This window comes from Phodopus roborovskii, unplaced genomic scaffold (assembly GCF_943737965.1).
Source record: "Phodopus roborovskii unplaced genomic scaffold, PHOROB, whole genome shotgun sequence".
NCBI classification, from domain to species: Eukaryota; Metazoa; Chordata; class Mammalia; order Rodentia; family Cricetidae; genus Phodopus; species Phodopus roborovskii.
In genome coordinates this window covers 7,498,199-7,517,458 of record NW_026126460.1, presented here as the reverse complement: position 1 = coordinate 7,517,458, position 19,260 = coordinate 7,498,199, and the positions used below count along the sequence as shown (strand labels likewise).

Here is a 19,260-nt window from a genome sequence, read left to right as displayed (position 1 = left end):
TCCCCTCAGGCAAGGGGGAAATGGCTGTTCTCTAAAGAAATTAAGACTCATCTGGGGCCAGCAAGGTGGCTCAGCAGGTAGGGTGTAACTTGAAGCCTAAAAACCTAAATTGCATCCTGGGAAACACAGGAGAAGAGAACCAACTCCTACAAGTTGCCTTCTGACCTCCAGGTGTGTCAGGCAGGGCACAGTGCGCGCACACACACACACACACACACACACACACACACACACACACACACACACACACATATACACCATGTACAATAAATAGTGTAAAAGAAAAAAGAGTCAGCAGAGGAGAAATGACCCACTGCTTTTAGAAGTACCCTCAAAGGATGACTGCTCTTAGAACAGACTGGCCCTGCTGTGAGTGCCCTGACAAACAGAGTAGGTATGGTAGTTTCCTCCCTCCCTGGGGAGTATAGAACTCATGTACTGAAAAAGTTTCAAGTGATGGCAGCACTCACTTGTTAGTCAGATGCTCAGGTGACCCAAATGTCTGCACCACCTCCCAGCTGAGGCCAGGAAATGACATGAACATGATGAAGTGTAATTTGAATTTGCCTCAGAGAAAATCTGCAGCTATATCATTGTGAAATAAAGGGTAGACCCTTGGAAGCATCTGGAAACATAGACTGCTCTTCTGGAACAATAACCAGATTCCCATGAAAACTGGCCTCAAGAGACCAGTATTACAAACAATAGAAAAACCTCTCTCCAGCTCTTCTGTGAAATCAGAACAAAGCCATTTTAAGACATCCAGGGACAGAAAATTTATCTTCTAGGACAAAAACTCATGGTAACATATAGTCATCAGGGTATTGGATTCCATAGAGGTATTAACTTCTGTGGTGAAAGAGCCTTCACAGGTTGATAAGGATCATGAGGTAGAAATGGATGTCCAGGGAGGTTAGATGTAATCCCAAGGAGCCTTCAAAAGCAGAGATGGAGAAAGAGGAGGCAGTATGGCAACAGAAGCAGGTTGAATGGTGCTAAGCTGCTGTCTCTGTCTTCTGTGTCCTGCTTACTGCATTTACAGCATGTTCAAATACATTGTCGCCAATTAACAGTTCTTTTTATGGCTGAATAATATTCTGTTATATAAATGTGCCACAATTTTTTCCATCAATTATTGATAAACTGTTGGCATTTTTGTTTTGTGTTTGTTTGTTGAGACAGGCTTTCTTGGAACTCACTTTGTAAACCAGGCTGGACTCAATCTCACAGAGATCTACCTGCCTCTGCCTCCCAAGTGCTGGGATTAAAAGACTGCACCACCACCACCACTCAGCTGAGCCATTGGCATTTTAAGTTTTTACATTTATTGCATGTGTGCATGCATGTACCATGGTGTGGGAATAAGTTTCAGGAGGTGCGTGTTAGTTCTGGAATTGAACTCTACCCTGAGATATCTCATGGCTACCATACTTTTCTGATGACAAAGTTAGTTATAGCCTTGTGATCACCATTCAGAAGTGACAGTACCAGTGCTATGGTGTATGCTCAAACACCTTTTACTCCTGTTGTGAGCAGTGTTGGGGACTGAACTCACAGCAACAGCAATGATGGGCAGGCACTGTCACTGAGCTATAGCCAGATGTTTGCATTTATAAAAGTATCTTAACCACTAATCCTCTGAGTCTTTTATCTGAGAATGTCTCTACTTTAGTTTGTATCTTTACTCTTTTCTTATTCTAAAATAGTGTCTCACTGTGTGTAGCCCAGGATAGCCTGGAACTTATGGTATTCCTGCCTCAACTTCTTTAGTCCCTTGATTTCAGGTGTATACTCACACAATGGCTTATTTTTAATGAATGTAGATTTCATAAATTTATTTCATAAATGTAGATTTATGTGTCAACATGGTTTTCCCTTCAAGTACCTTAAGTATATCTATTTTACTTAATTTTAATATTTCATTGAAAACTCACCTCTCATCTGTAGTTTTGTTTCATTGTGTTTTTCAAGATAGGTTTTCTTATCCGTGCCCAATGGCTTCTGTCTGTTGTCTCAGCATTCAGGATGTTGAGGCAGGAGCATCACCATGAGTTCAAGGCCAATTTGGTCAATATTGTGAGTTAGTGAGTTCCAGATCAGCCTGAGATAGAGTGAAAAATCTCTGTCTCAAAATAATAATAATAATTTTTCTTTGTTTTCAAGGCATTTTTCTGTCTGGATTTAAATAGTTTGTCTATGATATATCTACTTGTGATTTTATTTGTGTTATCCTACCTAGGTTTATGCAATTCATTGTATTAGTACATCATGACTATTACCCACAAGCTTGAGGGGCATCATATTTCTCTGAGTGTTTTTCTCTCCCACTCTGTCTTGTCTTTTTTTTTTTTTTTTCCTATTATCTACGTGTCTCTCCTTAAATCTGATCACTTTTATGGCTTCATTTTTATTTCATTTCTATTGTATTCACTTTGCTCCTAAGCCATTCCAACAAATTTTATTTATTTATTCACTTAAGCAGAGTCTCACTATATATCCTAAGCTGCCTTGAACTTTTATCCTTTGGCCTCAGCCTCCCAAGTACTGGGATTATAGGTGCAATCCCACACTGGCTATCTAGCCAGTTTTTTATAATTTGTTTATTTCATGTGTAAACGTTTTACCTGCATGTATTATGTGCACCATGTATGCATGTTTTTATGCATGCCTGCCTGGTGCCTGTGGAGGTCAGAAGAGAGCATCAGATCCCCTGGGACTGGAGGTACAGACTGACAGTGGGTACTGGAATCAACCCTGAGTCCTGTGGAAGAACATCCAGCGCTCTTAGCCACTGGCAAACACTGAATTCTAGCCTTTTTTATGGCTTTGGATTTTAGTGCTTAAAAGAAAGTTTGTATATGATTTTAAATCATGCAATCATACTCTAGCATATCAGTGTCTATTATTTGTCAGGCCACCGTCCTCTTTTCTCTCTGGCTTTGAAGGTTTTCTTGCTCTTGTTGGCTCTGGGAATTTAGAAATTAGCCTACTTTTAACTTAATTAGTAAGTGTTTCAAAATAAAAGGCTGTTTCTTTGCCAACAAGAGTACCATGAATGAGTCATCTACATCTCTGTTCTGTTCCCCCAGTTACAGGAATAATTTGGGCTTTAGTATCAAACAATTATTATTGTCCCTTTCTAAATATCTTTACAAAATGCCTTTCACCTTTTATTTCCTTATATGTAACTGTGTCAACTCTGTTAAAGCTTACACATCAAGTTTATGATGATGGCTTACACTGTCTGTCCCTTTCTTTCATAGCATGGCTCCTCTATATCTAAGATTTTCATTTCTATTGTTTCATTGGATATTAAAGTATCTTACTATTTAAAGAAGTTCATGTTATCCAAATCTTTACATGTCTGAAAATGTTTATTAAATTATATTCATTTAATATAGCAGATTTTTATAAACACTTTTGTAAAGAGGTGTAGTAAAATGTAAATATGTGTATGCAAATTTCATTTTTCAGTATACTGCAAAATAAAAAATTAGGGGGATTAATAAACTAAGACATGTGTACTAGTAGATATTGATCAAATACAATTATTTCTGGCCATAACTATAGAATCATAGCAATTTTAATACCTTTGCTTCATAACCAAAGTATAAACAATATTATTTCTATAGTTGTAATTATAAAATAAGTCTAGATCATATAAAGCAAGTATTTTCATGTTTATATTTAATATCATTTTTGGTTTGTAAATTAAATACTGATAAGCTAGGTAGATATTTAAATGTGATTTTTTTTTTTTTTAACCTGTTGGTAAGTTTTTTAAAAGAAGCTTAATTTTAGTGTGTTTTAGTTACTCCATGGATTCCTTTGGGCAACTCAGACCAGAAGATAACCAGTCAGTAGTGAGCAGAATGCAGAAGAAATACTGGAAAACTAAACAGGTCTTTATCAAAGCAACGGGAAAAAAGGAGGATGAGCATGTAGTGGCGTCTGATGCAGAACTGGACGCTAAACTTGAGGTAAACGTGAAGACTGTTTTGTGGAACTGGTTGTTACTTGAGACTCCCAGGGGGACTGCAGCAAACTTCCACACGAAGAGTATACAGAGCATCTTAGCTGGGGTTGCCATTGCTGCTATGCAACACCACAACCAAATGCAAGTTGGGGAGGAAAGGGTTTATTTGACTTTTACACTTCCACATTCTCTTCCACATCTGTAGTCTATCATTGAAGAAAGTCAGGCAGGAACTCAAACAGGATGGGCAGAGCTGATGGAGAGGCCATGAGGAGGGCTCCATGGCTTGCTCAGCCTGCTTTCTTAAAGAATTCAGAACCACCAGCCCAGGGATGGCTCCACCCACAATGGGCCAGGTCCTCCCCCATCAATCACTAATTAAGAAAATGCCCTGCAGACTTTGCCTACAGCCTGATTTTCTCAACGGAGGCTCCTTCCTCTCAGATGGCTCTAGTTTTGTCAAGCTGACATAAAGCACAGGGGGAAAGGCAGCTTGGCTATAGGATGCTTAGCTGTGCTAGTCGTTCACAAGTAGCCCAGGCATGTCAGCCCATGCTTTTAGTCCCAGCACTCGGCAAGTGGAGGCTGGCAGATCTCTGAGTTCAGCACCAGCCTGGTCTACAGAGTGAGCTCCAGGGCAGCCAGGACTACTCAGAGAAACTCTGTCTCGAAACAAAAAAAGAGCCCACAACTGAACATTTGTATAACTGGTAGAAAGACTATGAAACTGGGGGGGAAACAAAACAAAACAAAAAAACAGAAAACTATGAATTGAGTAATTTTCTGCATACCTGTTACTGTGTTAAAGTCAGATATTAATAAACATTTAAAATCCTAGTAGAGACTCTATACTCATTTTAGGTTATATCATAATATGTTGTCCTCTAATACTGTCTATATCTCACTGAAATAAGTTAGTTGACACCAAGTAGCAAATGGCAATAGGGTTTTTGTTTTCTATTATCCACTTGTGGTCTTTGTTTATGTTTTGTGATACTAGGAATGAACCTAGGGCCTTTGCCCAGGACAGGGTCTCACTCTATAGCCCCCTCTGGCCTGAACTCACTGTAGACAGACTGGCCTTGAACTCACAGAGATCTACCTGCCTCTACTTTGTGCTTTCTAAGTACTAGAATTAAAGGTGCACGCTACCACAACCCTCCTGAACCCAGGTTCTTGCACATGTAAGGCAAGCACTTTCCCATTGAGCTCTGTCCCCAGATCCAGTGTAGGCCCCGCTTTTTAAAAAGACATCTTGCTATGTATTTTCAGGCTGGGTATGTATCCCAAGCTGGCCTCTCTGCTTCATAAGACAAGACTATAGGTTTATACCTCTATGCCTCCTGGTTTATTTCTATTAAGAGATGAAGTTAAATGAAAATTTTTCTAATAACCTGCTTAAATTCCTTTTAATTTTAAATAAAAGAACCGTAAGTCTTGCCAGACCTATGGGAAACCCCTATCATAATCACCTCATCCTGGTAGAGTCATCTTTTTTGCATTATTTTGTAATCTTCTATATGTATTGAAAACATTTTTATTTTTTATTTATTTTACATGTATGAGTGCTTTGCCTTCATGTATGTCTTCATACCACATGTGTGTCATGCCAGAGAAAGCCAGGAGAGGGCATCATATCTCCTGGAACTGGAATTACAGATGGTGCTAGGAATTGAACTCAGGTCCTCTGAAAGAGTAGCCAGTGTTTGTTTGTTTTAACTGCTGAGCCATCTCTCCAGCCCCTGAAAATTAAATTTTAAATGGCCATACCAGATACCAAATCCAATTCAAGCACATCTAAAGTTAACTGGGAAATTTATCATTTCTCCATTAGATCATTAGTGCTTATTATAAATATTACCAGGTTTAATTAAGCATCAACAGTAAAACTCCAATAGTCAGAGGGTGTTGCCTCAATCTAGAAATGTCAGGGTTCTTTGAACAATGCATAGAATTTCTTCAGGGTTAGACTGTGTAAAAGAAGATCACTCTGAAATCCACATGGGAAAGTGGATGAGTGAAGATTATATCATTTATGCATCTTTATCTTGTGTGCTTTGAAGATGGAGTCCACTGGATATCTTCTTAATTTTCTGTTGCTGATTAACCATAGTAGCAAGGTTGGGAAATTCCAAACAAAAATAATCCAAAAGCAAGTTTTTGTAATTTTAATTATTTATTTTCAAATAACTTTCTTTTTCTTTATGGCAGTTCTAAGTTGAATCCATGCCTTCGTGCATGCTCGGCAACTGTTCAACCACTAAGCCATATATATTATATCTCCAGCCCCCTCTTTTTCAAAAGCTGTTTCTATTTGGTGTCATAAATCTTTTTAGTCATAACTCGTTTTTAACTGTTACATAAAAATAAACAATTGTACATGGTAATGGAGAGATAGCTCATCAGTTAAGAGCACTGACTGCTCTTCTAGAGGATCCAGTTTGATTCCCAGCACCCACATGGCATTCACACTGTCTGTAACTCCAGTCTCGGGATCAGACACCCTCTTCTGGCTGGCAGTAGCACCTGGTATCCATGTGGTTAGAGACATACCTTCAGGCAAAACACATACAATAAAGATAAATAAATCTCCTTTAAAAGTTGGATACTATGTGGAGTGCATGTGAGAGGGCAGAGAGGGTAAAAGGGAGGGAAGGAGGGAGGGAGGGAGAGGGAACTGGGATCGACATGTAAAATAATAAATTAAATTAAAAAAAAATGCTTTGACTCCAAAATTTAAGTTGAAGGACAAGTTACTGGGGAAAAGGATTTCTATTTTTGTTTCCACAGAAAATGAAAAGATGTGGATTCCTAAAAAAAAAAAAAAGTTGGATACTATGAAACCTTTACACACACACACACACACACACACACACACACGCATGCGCGCACATGCGTGTGTGTGTGTGTATGTGTGTATATATATAGTTTAAAATAGACTAAACACATCTCAAACATTTCTCATTTTTTTATAGTGAAAAATTTCAAAATTATTACCACTATTTAAATTTTATATTATATTGTGGTCATCCTGTCTCAAACAAAACATGACAAACGATAAAGTTATTATAAGCTTTCACGACTGCTTTACATGTAGTGACTATGTGTGACTACAGTGTTGGGGCTTTGAACTCAGTTTCCCTGGTTCCATCTCCCTTACTGGTGTTACAAGCTGCACCACTACACTTGCCCAATATTTTTTTTTTCTTTCCTCTGTACACATCCCTGGCCATCCTGGAATTTGCTCTGTAGACCAGGCTGGCCTTGAATTCACAAAGATCCACCTGCCTCTGCCTCCCTAGTACTGGGATTAAAGGCATGTACCACCACCACCCAGCCCAGTACATTATTTTGTTAAAGTAAACTTACTGAGCTGTTTTGCTTTGACTAATATTAGAAAAAAAGCCATGTTGAGCATCAGCTGTTTCTAAAATGTTCTTTTCCTATATATGTTTTCCTTTAATGTATGTCATATTGGATATAACTTTCTAGTGTTTCAATAATTGGGAGCTGAAGGGAGAACAAATTCTGTAGATAAATTCCACACATTTATCTCTTTTTCTTAAGTATTCACAGAGAAAATTTAAATGTGCTTTTATTAAAACAATTTTATTTATTTTTATTTTATGTGCATTGGTGTTTTGCCTGCATGTATGTCTGTGTGAGGCTGTCAGATTTTGGAGTTAACAGTTGTGAGCTGCCATGTGGGTGCTGGGAATTGAACCTAGGTCCTCTAGAAAAGCAATCAGTGCCCTTAACCACTGATCCATCTCTCCAGCCCCAATGTGCTTTCACTATCAGTAATAAAACTAAGCCTGAAGTACATCCCAGTCAATAAAAATAGACATAATATTTATAAAATAGACATAGTCAATATGTGTTTAAGAAACATATATTATAACCAAGTAAAATGGACATAATTTATTAAATATACCCAATAGTTATTTTATGTAAATGTTCTGGTTTTGAAGTGCTGAAAGTTGTATTTGTTTATTGTTTTTTAAATTGTCTTAATAAAATTTATCTTTCAAGGTTTTTCACTCCATCCAGGAGACATGCAATGAACTTCTGAAGATAGTTGAGAAATATCAACTAAGACTCAATGGTATGACATCATATCTGATAATTTTATTTCAAATAATATTGGTATGCATTTTTGAAAATGAGTCATTTAATGGAAAGTATTTCCATTAAACTATTTCATGAGCTTTTATTGTGAAATATGAACATTTATAGTAAACATTTACAGTGTCCATCCTCTCTCTCCTTCTTTGGTTCATTAGATCCCTTGACACAGAATCACTTTCTACTCTTGGTTTTACTCTCTTGGTGAGCATTAGGTTTGCGTCCATCATTCAAAACCTCTTTACCCCTGCAGATTTTACAATCAGTACCCCTTTTTTCTTCTTACAGAACTATTTGATAAGGTTGTTTGTATGCTATGTAGGAACTTTATTCCTCCTTTTTTTTTTTTTTTTTTTTTTTTTTTTTGTTCCTGTCTGCAGTTTAGGAACCTGTCCTGGAATTCTCTCTGTAGACCAGGTTGGCTTTGAACTCACAGAGATCCACTTGCCTCTGCCTCCCAACTATTGCAATTAAATGTGTGTGCTACCACTGCCTGGCTTTTTTTTTTTTTAAAGACAGTTTCATTATGTAGCCCAAGCTGGCCCAGAATCCTCCTGTTTCCAACTTCCTGAATGCTAGGATTTACAGCATATCCCACCACACCAGGCTATAACATGAAAAATAAAAGACCCAGAGACTGACATTGGGGTTCAAGCTTCAAGCTGAACATCAGAAAAGCAAAGCAGCCAGCCACTAGCTCTCACCTCTAGCTCTGGCCGAAAGGGCTAATCCATGCATGAGCTCTTCACCAAGTCTCAAATTGCTGCCTCTTCTCGTTGTGGCAGGATAATAAATGCCTCTCTTGAGATCTTGCTTCTGTCTTATATATTTCTCTAATGTTGGGATTAAAAGTATGAGCTATAATTCTCTTTTAGACTGATCACTCTTGTGTAGATCTGGGTGGCCTTGAACTCACAGAGATCCATCTATCTCTTAATCCTGAGTCCTAGGATTAAAGTTGTGTACCCCCCTCCTAGCTTCTGGCTGCTGAGATTAAAGGTGTATCTGGATTCTATGACTGGTGGCTGACTTTGCTTTCTGAATCCTCAGGCAGGCTTTAATAAGTTATTAACAGTACCTCACAACACCAGACTTTTTTCTTTCTGCTTTACTTATATTCAGTATATATCACTTCCTTTCCTCCAAGCATCTCATCCCCACAGTTGATTGCTTCCTCCTTTATTCTGCTTCCACATGCAATCCCCTTTGGTTTTCCTCTTCAGTGTCATTCCTTCTTGGGGTTCTACCTTTGGTAGGCTCTTCTCTGTCCCTGACCTCTTTAGGTTGGAACTTAGCCTTTGAATTTCTTTCTCTACTTCAATATATTGGCTTATTGGATGTGGCTACCTCTCTGACCTCATATCCTAAAACCCTTCCATTGAATTATGTTCATCTCTTTCACAACATGCATATCTGTATCATATGTTCCCTAACTTTCCTTAGGTTTATAGTCAAAAGCCATCTTTTTGATAGTGCTTTCCCTTGGCTTCCATATCTAAGTTCAAACTCCCTCTCCTTTATAACTTCCCTGTGTTTCACACCTAGAATATGCTTTCAAGTTTTTATTACTTACTAATTACTTTTACATGAAGTCAGGACATGCACATGTTAGGGTATGAGGTCAAAGGAAAACTTGAAGAAGCCAATTCTTTCTTTCTACAGTGTGGACTCAGGGAATTAAACTCAGGTCATCAGGCTTGGTGGCAGGTGCCCCCTGCTGAGCCATTGTGCTGGATGTGATGATGCAAGAATTGGTTTTGTTTACTTGTGTGTCCCCAAACCTTAAAAACAATGTCAGTACTCAGTAAATGTGTGCTCATTAATAATTGCTTTCCTGTCTGTGTGATGACTCACTCCTGCAACCCCAACACTCAGGAGGCTTGAGTAGGAGGATCACTGAATAGGAGGCAAGTGTGGGCCAGTTAGTACCAGGTTGGTCTGGGGTACAGTAAAACTCTGCCTCAAAAAAAAAAATACTATCTTCAAAGATGTGTAAGCCAATGTTATCATTTACAATCAAAGCTCATCTTAAAGAACTCCAATATGGCACAATTAGGCAAGTTTTTTTTTTTATGTGTGTGTGTGTGTGTGTGTGTGTGACTGTGTCATATATAGTATATATGTGCTTTTTGCAAGAAAATAGTTGAACTTTTTGTAGCAAAAGATGATACAAAAAGCATGCAATTGAATCAGTTTAGAGACGTAATAGAGAACTGCAGGTGGGAATAAATGGGGGATAGTGTTTGACAGTGGAATGTGGAAATGGTTAGGTGGTTTGTGGAGGGTTGATAGAGGAACAAAGAGATTTGGAGGCCAGGGAATGAGATTAAAGTAAGAAAACAGCCTTATGCATGGAGATGTTTGTAATTAAGACTAGGAAGGATAAAGAACAACGGGAACTTGGGACAGATTACTAAGGGTCAAAAACACCAAGCTGTAAAGGCTGTTGTGACCACTGGACCATCATAGTCCACTAAAATGGGAATGTCAAGAAACACTGGCAAGTTTGTTTGTGTGTCTTCAATTTCATCATGAAATCACTAGGTCTTTCAGCATCCTCATGGCATTTCAGAAGAAGGAAGAGATAAGTGCAGGTTTCAAGTGTTCTTTCTGATATGATTACATAAATATGTGTGTCTTGAAGATCCTTATACTAATAGGTCGTCTGCTGGTCATACTATCAGACAAATATGGTGGAATTTTAGGAACTTTTTGTAAGGGAGACTGAATGTTGAGCTATGTGAGCTCAACATTTGCTGTGTCACCGAGCAGTACTCTACATACATCTTTATGGAATAACTTGCCCTGGGATGAGCCTGTCAGAATGGGCTATCTGTTGATGTTGGCAGGCTGGTCCCACCACAAAAGCAGTACAGGTTGAACTTCACCTGCCCTTTCAACCTCAATAAAGGTAAGTCTCGGCAATGATTTATGCTTCATTTTTTACCTGATAATGAAGTGTCCCATGTTTCCCAGAGATTTTCCCTACTTATTAAAGTAGTGAGCCATAGGAAAATTCATACCTCTCAAGCAATTAGAATGTTAACATGATTCCTGAATGAAAATGAGGACATGACCACTCCAAGTGTGGTTGAGAAGAGTTTTATTGTAGATATGATGTAAGAGTACAACCAAAGATATCTAGAAGAGTCCAGGCTGAAAGAGACGGCAGGCTGAACTAGGCCATGGGGATGTGGGTGGGTAGAAGAAAGAGGCAAGAGAAGAGAAGGCAAACGATGGAGAGAGGTCCAGGAACATAGCCAAGAGAAGAACCAAGAGAACATGTAGCCCAAATGGCTGAATTATATAGGAAAAGAAGCTGGAGGAAGGGAATTGAAGCCCAGCCCCTGAGTTGGAGAGGTTTAGGGTATGGGGTGGGGTGAAAAGTACTGGGAAAAACCACAGGTACTGAATGATGCTGGGTGCTTTGATGTATTCGTGGCACCTCACTTATATGAGGTGCCCACTGGGTTGGTTTTTTTTTTTTTTTTTTTTTTGGTCTTGGGTTTCTTTGAGATCTAACATTCCAGCTTTTTGCTGATGACAGAGGACAATATAATCTCTTCTGTAACTACTACTGAGCTGAAATTGAGGTGTCATTGTTGGGACTGGAAGACTGGAATGTTGGTCAAAGGCTTACAAATGAAGAGACTCTGATACTTCCCTTTCAGTTTTTGTTTTGTTTTTACTTTTTATTTTATTTTTCTTAACAGGGTTCCTCTGTGTAACCCTGGCTGTCCTGGAACTCACTCTGTAGAACAGGCTGGCCTTGAACTCAGAGATCTACCTTCCTCTGCCTCTCAGGTGCTGGGGTTGTTTTTACTTTTTAAGTGGGTATTAATGTTTTACAAATATGTTTGGAGACTAATGCAGAGCTGCCTGTATTGGATGCTGTCTTAGAGTTTTATTGCTGTGAAGAGACGCATGGGAACTCATATAAAGGAAAATGTTTAATTTGGGCTGGCTTATGGTTCAGAGGCTAAGTCCATTGCCATCATGGCAGGAAGTATGGTGGTGTGCAGACAGACATGGTGCTGGAGAGGTAGCTCAGAGTTCTACATCTGGATCCATGGACAGCAGGCCCACTTTGAGCTTCTGAAACTGCAAAGCCCTCTGCCAGTGACACACTTCCTCTGATAAGACCACACCTCCAGTAGGGCCACTCCCTGAGTCTATGGGGGTCATTTTCCTTCATTCCATCACAGATACACTCCTTAGTCACCTGTCTACATTTTGTGGTGACAAAACTTTTCATCTTGTCTTTATTGTTTACTATGACCCCTGCATTATCTTCAAACTGAAGACATGCACCATCTTCTCTTCCATATGACTTTCACTGACAAATCACTACTGCTGGATGGACCTTTTCCCGTAGCTCTGGTTTGCATTTCTTAACTGTGCCTATCACCATGTTGCCCACACCAGCAGTGGGAAGTCTGCCCAGCTGTCCTTTGATTCCCTTCACAGAAACCTTGTACATACTTTTGGTTCCTGTGATGTCAACAGTTAGTTACTGTAAGACCCAAAGGAACCCAGAATTTCACTTAAGATTACTTCCACATCATGAGCACAGGGAAAACTTTCAGTTTTCAGCCTCAGGTTTTTCTCTTGGCTAAGGTGAAAGAAGGCTGTCATTTGTTGTCATTTCATGTTCCCTTTAACTCAGGTGGAGCACTTACAGACTTTTTGTCCTTATCAATTTGAGAGTGGTTTAGAAGTTAGCAGGTAGGAACTAGATTGGTGTTTCTAAGGCACTCTGTGGTAAAGGAGCAATATTTTGCTTTGTGGTTCACTTCTAGTCTGGCACATTTGTAAAGTGTAATAAGAATGAGTTCCAGGCTGGGTGTAATGGTGTACTCAGTAGGCAGGTGGATCTCTGTGAGTTCAAGGCTAGTCTGGTCTATAGAGTGGGTTCCAGAGAATCTAGGGCCACACAGAGAAAAACCCTATCTGGAAAACAAAAACAAACCCCAAACAAACAAAGACTGTACAAAACCTAAGCATACTTCTGTGTGTACATGGGGTCTTACATGTACAGAGCATGTGTTCTGAGTTCTACCTACTCAGCCAAGCCCTACTGGTTTTGTTGTTGTTAGCTATGACAGATATGAAGTAGTCAAGTTAGTCAAAGTCTCTGTTTTTCCTCAGTCTCTTCTCACATCTGGCAGCACACTCAGGACCACTCTCCATGGTCCACACTGGGTGGCCCTACACCAGGGAACAATCTTTATGGTTTCTACAGCAGGACTGTAGGTGTCTGTGGGTCTAGAATAGGGAGCATTGGGGACCAAAGCCAGAGTGGGAGTCATGAATAATTCAACAATTATAAACAAGGAACAAATAGTGTGTGTGTATATACATACATACATACATACATTGTTGTGGGTTTGTTATTAATCATTTTTCCAGAAGGAATGTCTGTTGACCCAGCATCTAAACCACTGGAAAGCTTGTAAATAGTGTGTTCCAGACTGGCAAAGCTAGCCTTCTCATAAGCGGGCATGGGCTCACATGTTAAAAATGTTCTTCCCCTTAGAATTCTAGAGTGGAGTTATTGCGAGTTTCAACATATCAGGTGTGTGTGTGTGTGTGTGTGTGTGTGTGTGTGTGTGTGTATGCTGCTTGCACAGGTGTGTGTGAGTACATAACACCCTAATGCCATAACATATGTGTGGAGGTCAAAGGACAACAGGTAGGGGTCAGTTTTCTCCTTCCACATGTGGGTTCCAAGGATTGAACTCAAGTAGTTAGGTTTTGGTGGATAGCACCTTTACCTGTAGCATTATGTCTCCTGCATGTGATATGTTTTAAGCAAATGATGAAATGAAACAATTAACTAAACTGTAATTTTTTTTTCTCTAGTTATATCAGAGGAAGAAAATGAACTAGGGCTCTTTTTAAAGTTTCAAGCAGAACGGGATGCAACTCAAGCTGGCAAAATGATGGACGCTGCTGGCAAGGCACTCTGTTCTTCAGCTAAGCAAAGGTTCTCCTTTGCTATTCCTTACCCTTCACTCTGTAGTCACATGATGTCTCCTACGTGTGCTAAGTTCACACAGCAAAGAAAGGCCACTGGCCATTCTAATAAGGCATTCAAGAGAAATGTGTTTGGGGATATGTATTTATGCCTGGCTTTCATTTATTCATTTACATTCAAAAGGATTACTTAAAAATTAATGTTCTTGGCTGCCTAATCCCTAAAAATAACATAGTGCTATATATATTTCTCAAATGGTTTACTGTAATAGAGTCACAGAATGGCTAATGTTTAAAATGCATGTTTCTACTTTTTCTGTTCCCGTTTTCTGTGATGCTGACAGTCAGCCCCAGGCCTCATGCATCCTAGTGGACACATGACCCTTGAATCACACCTTCCTCCAGTTAAGAAGAACTCATGTATCTCAGGCTAGCTTTGAATTCATAAATAATATTTACCTACCTCTGCAGCCCCTGCCATGCGCTGGGAAGGCTTGTGCCACCAAACCTGGCCTGATTTTATTCTTAATTACATACTTTCCACTTTTTATTTCACAGTGTTTATCATAAAGATTTATGTTACAAAGTCTATCTCATGTATATATATATATATATATATATATATATATATATATATATATATACATATACATACACACACATATAATATCCTTGTATTACACTAAAAATGAAGAAAGTGGCCCTATCAGTGTGATATCTGTCTAGGTGGCTTTATTCTGTAGTGCCATATTAGTGCCAAAATCCACCTTGGAGGAACTGAGCCAGTGGGACCTCGGCCTTCTAGTGCCACTGTATCAAAAACAGCCTTAGGGGAGCTGGGTTTGATTTGTGCTCCTTAAACATCTGTGTTCCTGTCTTCACTCAGCTGTCAGAACTACATCCTCCTCAGTTCTAGCATTTTATCTAATCTTTAAAACCTAGCTTCTCAGGCTGGAGAGATGGCTCAGAGGTCCTGAGTCCAGTTCCCAGCATCCACATGATGGCTCACAACCATCTGTGATGAACTTTGGTGCCCTCTGCTGGTGTGCAAGCATACATGCAGGCAGAACACTTTTTTAAAAGTGTTTTTTAAGAGATATTGAAAACAAAAAACAAAACAAAATTTCAGCTTCTCTCTACACTAGCCAATGGAGCACTCTGTGAATAGATTGTGATTTACAGAACTCTTTTCTAGACCTGCCTTCTGGGTTATTTATCTGGACCAACATGCGCAGTGCTACCGAGTTATATTTCCAAAAGTTAAAAGGGGCAGACCAAGAAGTAGAAACATACTTCTTGGGAACTCAGTCTGCTTTCTGTATCTCCTAGGCGTGTTATGACATGGTAAACATCTGTTGCATTGTGTCTAGAATTTTGTTTATGGATGTACAATCCTCTGATCTTTACTCTCTGCTATTAGATTGGCCTTGTGTACTCCCCTGTCTCGTCTTAAGCAAGAAGTAGCAACATTCAGTCAGAGGGCCGTTTCTGACACCTTGATGACCATTAATCGCATGGAGCGGGCTCGCACAGAATACAGAGGGGCCCTGCTGTGGATGAAGGATGCGTCCCAGGAGCTCGACCCAGACACTTTCAAACAAATGGAGAAGTTTAGAAAAGTAAGAAAATGTATCCCTTCCCTTTTCTGTAGGTTCATTTGTGTCTTTTGTGTTGGGGTGTTTTGTTTGCACTGGCAGAGGGCATCGAATCCCATTATAGGTGGTTATGACCTGCCATGTGATTGCTGGGAATTGGACTCAGGATCTCTAGGAGACCAGAGCAGCCAGTGCTTTTAACTGCTGAGTCATTTCTCAGGCCCTTCTTTCTTGACATTAACATACAGAACTAACACAGAATAACAGTGATAATAAAATATTAGATCTTAAAAAAAAAAAAAAGATAGGCTTTCACTGTATACCCGGGCTGGGCAGGAATGCACACACCTGCCTGGCTTCCTGAGAGTAGGGTTACAGGTACACACCACTGCACCCAGCTCTAGACTATTTTTTGAAAAATGTTTTAATATTAATTTTTGGTTGCTTTGGTATTTCAGCAAATGTACTCTTTAAGTGGCATCTCACTCCTACTCCTTTTTAAAATCCTTTTCACAAAAGCTCTAATTGCATTTTAAGTATTACCTAGAATTTTAGAATGTGTGTACAGATAGAAAGTAGTTTATTACTAGTGGGAAAGTGCATAGTTGTTGAAGTGAACATCATGTGAATGGTGGTGGTTAGTGCTAAGAAAAAGTGCAGGCTATTACATTTTTCCTTCTGCCACAGTAACTCATACCTTGTAAACATATTTTTGTTAAATGAACTCATTTTGGATTATATCCCACAGGGATGAATATGTAGCTCCAAAGTTGAGTCTTTATATATAAAGATAAATATGTTCCTTGAGTTTACTATGTATGGTATTAAAATACATTCACTAATTCGTTTCATACAGAGAAGCTATAATTAAAGTCCAGATGGTCAGTGCTGGTGGTGCATCTCCACCAGATACTGTGAGTGGCCTGCCTCACATCTCAGCCACTCCACTGCTGTGATGAAACACAAGAAAAAGCAAATTAGGGAGGAAGGGGTTTTTTTCAGCTTCCAGTTCCACAGCACAGTCCATCTTCAAGGAAATTGGGGTGGGAACTCAAGTAGAGAAGGATTCTGAAGGCAGGAGCTGGAGCAGAAGCCACAGAGGAGTGCTACCCACTGGTTCATTCCCACGGCTTTGCCCAGCCTGCTCTCTGATAGCACTCAGGACCACTACCACAGGAGCAGGGTCCTCCCACATCAACCAAGAAAATGCTCCACCCCACAGGCCGTCTACCTGTGTGTGGTAGGGGTGTGGTGCTGGGGAGTTGCTGGGGGAGGGTGAAGGTGGGTGGGGGTGGGGTGATAATGGTGGTGGTGGTGGTGGAGTATTCTCAGTTGAGGCTCCCTCTTCCAAAATGGCTCTCGTTCTATCAAGGTGACATACCACTAGCCAGCAGAACTCACTGATTGTTCTCAGCAGTCCTGTAAAATAGGCGAATACTCATCCTGCAGCCAGAGCAGCCTCTTGTCCCACTCTCATTATAGTCCTTGGCAATAACATTTAGTCCACGACAGTGATGGGACAGCACTGTGAAAGCACTAATGTCACTGCATTTTCACATGGCTACATGTACACAAGTTTCACTTCAAGTAAAACAAAGCAAAAATACAGATTCCTACCTGGTCCCTTCCTTCCAGGAATCCTGCAAAGGTCTGGTCCCTCATCCCCACACGGCGTTCTTGTTTCTTGTGCCCCTCCCGCCCCCACAAGGAACCTCCTCCCTTGGTGTTGCAGTTATCTCCTTCCTGTCCAGTTCTCGGTCATCCCAGCTTGCCAAAGGCCTTCCTAGTCACTTAGTAGTCACTCAAATTCTGTTCACTTGTTAGCATGTTTCCAAGTTGAGAGTCCATCCTGTAATGATTTCCCTTCTCTCCTGTCACTCCCTGCCTGACAATGGTGAGATGAACATTTGTTTTGTTTGCCACAGTGTTTCAGTTCCCAGAATAATGCTTCATATACATAGACAACTTGTAGATATTATGTGAGTCAATGAATGAACATTTTCAAAAGTCAGTATTTATTTACCCAATGACATTTATTAAGAAATAATTTAAATATATAAGTAACCCGATGATTTAGAAATATTATGCCTCCCAACATTTGACTGTGTCTTCTATTTATTCTTTTAAATTTATTACATTTTACTTATTGTTTGTGAGATGCATATACACCACTAGAGTATACTTATCTTTAAAGTTTATTACCTTTAATCATTTATGTGTGTGTGCACATGCCACAGCATACATGTAACTGAAGAAGACAACTTCTGGGACTTGATCCTCTCCTCCTACCATGTGGGTCCCAAGGACCAAACTGAGCTCACCAGGCTTGGTGGCAAGAACCTTGGCACACTGAGCCACCTTCCTAGCCCTTCCATTATTTGCTTCTACTCTTACTATATACTGTATATGCCCTAACATTTTGGATATTTACTTTTATCTGGAATACTTTTTTCTTAACTATATAATTTTTCTTCTCAGGTTTTCTTACCGTACAGTTGGCTACTGGAGTGCCAGTGAGATGGTTCTGGGGGGAGGGGCACTCACCTCCAAGCCTGACTATTGAATTCCATCCTCGAATTCACATGGCCAAAGGAGACAACTGACTCCCACATGTTGTTCTCTAGCCTTCACACATGTGCACCCTCCTTACACACACATGGCCCCCTGCTACACAAACGAGTAACTGTTTAAAAGAGAGCTAAATATAAGAAAGAATCTCCTACAGTTAGTCATGGGATGACAGTGACACAGAGAAAGGAACTGTTGTCTGGGGAAATTTATTTCAGACCCATTAGATTTACATATTTGGTATTGACAATAATGGAATTTTTTTGTGATTGCAGGTACAGATCCAAGTGAGAAATACCAAAGGTTCTTTTGACAAGTTAAAGATGGATGTCTGTCAGAAAGTGGATTTGCTTGGAGCTAGTCGCTGCAATATGCTATCTCACTCACTCACAACCTATCAGGTACCCACTCCACAGTCAGCATGTTCTTGCAGTAAAGATGAGTGATGAGATTCCTTTTCACAAGTTGTCTAATGGGTGCAAGAAAACTCATATCATTGGTCAGGTTCTTTCACAGATGTAATTGATATGCTGAAGTTCTGATAGAGAACCATAAAGCTCTAACTGAAGAGAGACTTAGAAACTATCTACTTGTAGGTTCACACTATTCTCTTCTGGGTGCTAGCAGGGTAAAAGACTTAAGGACTTTCTAAGGTGGAAAGTGGAGATGGTAAACCAGGCAGAAGCGGTTCAAGTCTTTAATCCCAGCACTCGGGAGACAGAGGCAAGACTATCTCTGAGTTCCATGCCAGCCTGGTCTACAGAGTGAGGTCTAGGACAGCCAGGACTACACAGAGAAACACTGCCTTTAAAAAAAAAGAAAGAAAACAGGAAAAGAAGGGGGGATGGTGAAGAGGTAAAATCTGAGACTAATAAACTCTGGTCTCTGGTTACATATACTTTTGTTTGAAGCTGTGGGTGCAGCCAGCTATGCGGGCTCATGCTAGTAATTTCAGCCCTTCAGGGCACAGACAGATGTCTTTTTGGTGAATAGTTGCCTTTTTATCCTATATTCTTTTAT

General features: G+C 39.8%; 1 protein-coding gene across 1 annotated transcript in view; it reads left to right on the top strand.

The window, feature by feature from the left end:
* The window catches only part of Ica1l (islet cell autoantigen 1 like), a 62,375-nt gene that overhangs the window by 8,783 nt on the left and 34,332 nt on the right, over positions 1-19,260 (top strand). Inside the window, exons 2-6 of the mRNA XM_051190289.1 lie at positions 3,802-3,980; positions 8,009-8,081; positions 13,964-14,087; positions 15,498-15,696; positions 18,516-18,641. Of these exons, the coding sequence (XP_051046246.1) occupies positions 3,819-3,980; positions 8,009-8,081; positions 13,964-14,087; positions 15,498-15,696; positions 18,516-18,641 (684 nt within the window). The 5' untranslated portion in view covers positions 3,802-3,818. The remainder of the gene's footprint in view (positions 1-3,801; positions 3,981-8,008; positions 8,082-13,963; positions 14,088-15,497; positions 15,697-18,515; positions 18,642-19,260) is intronic.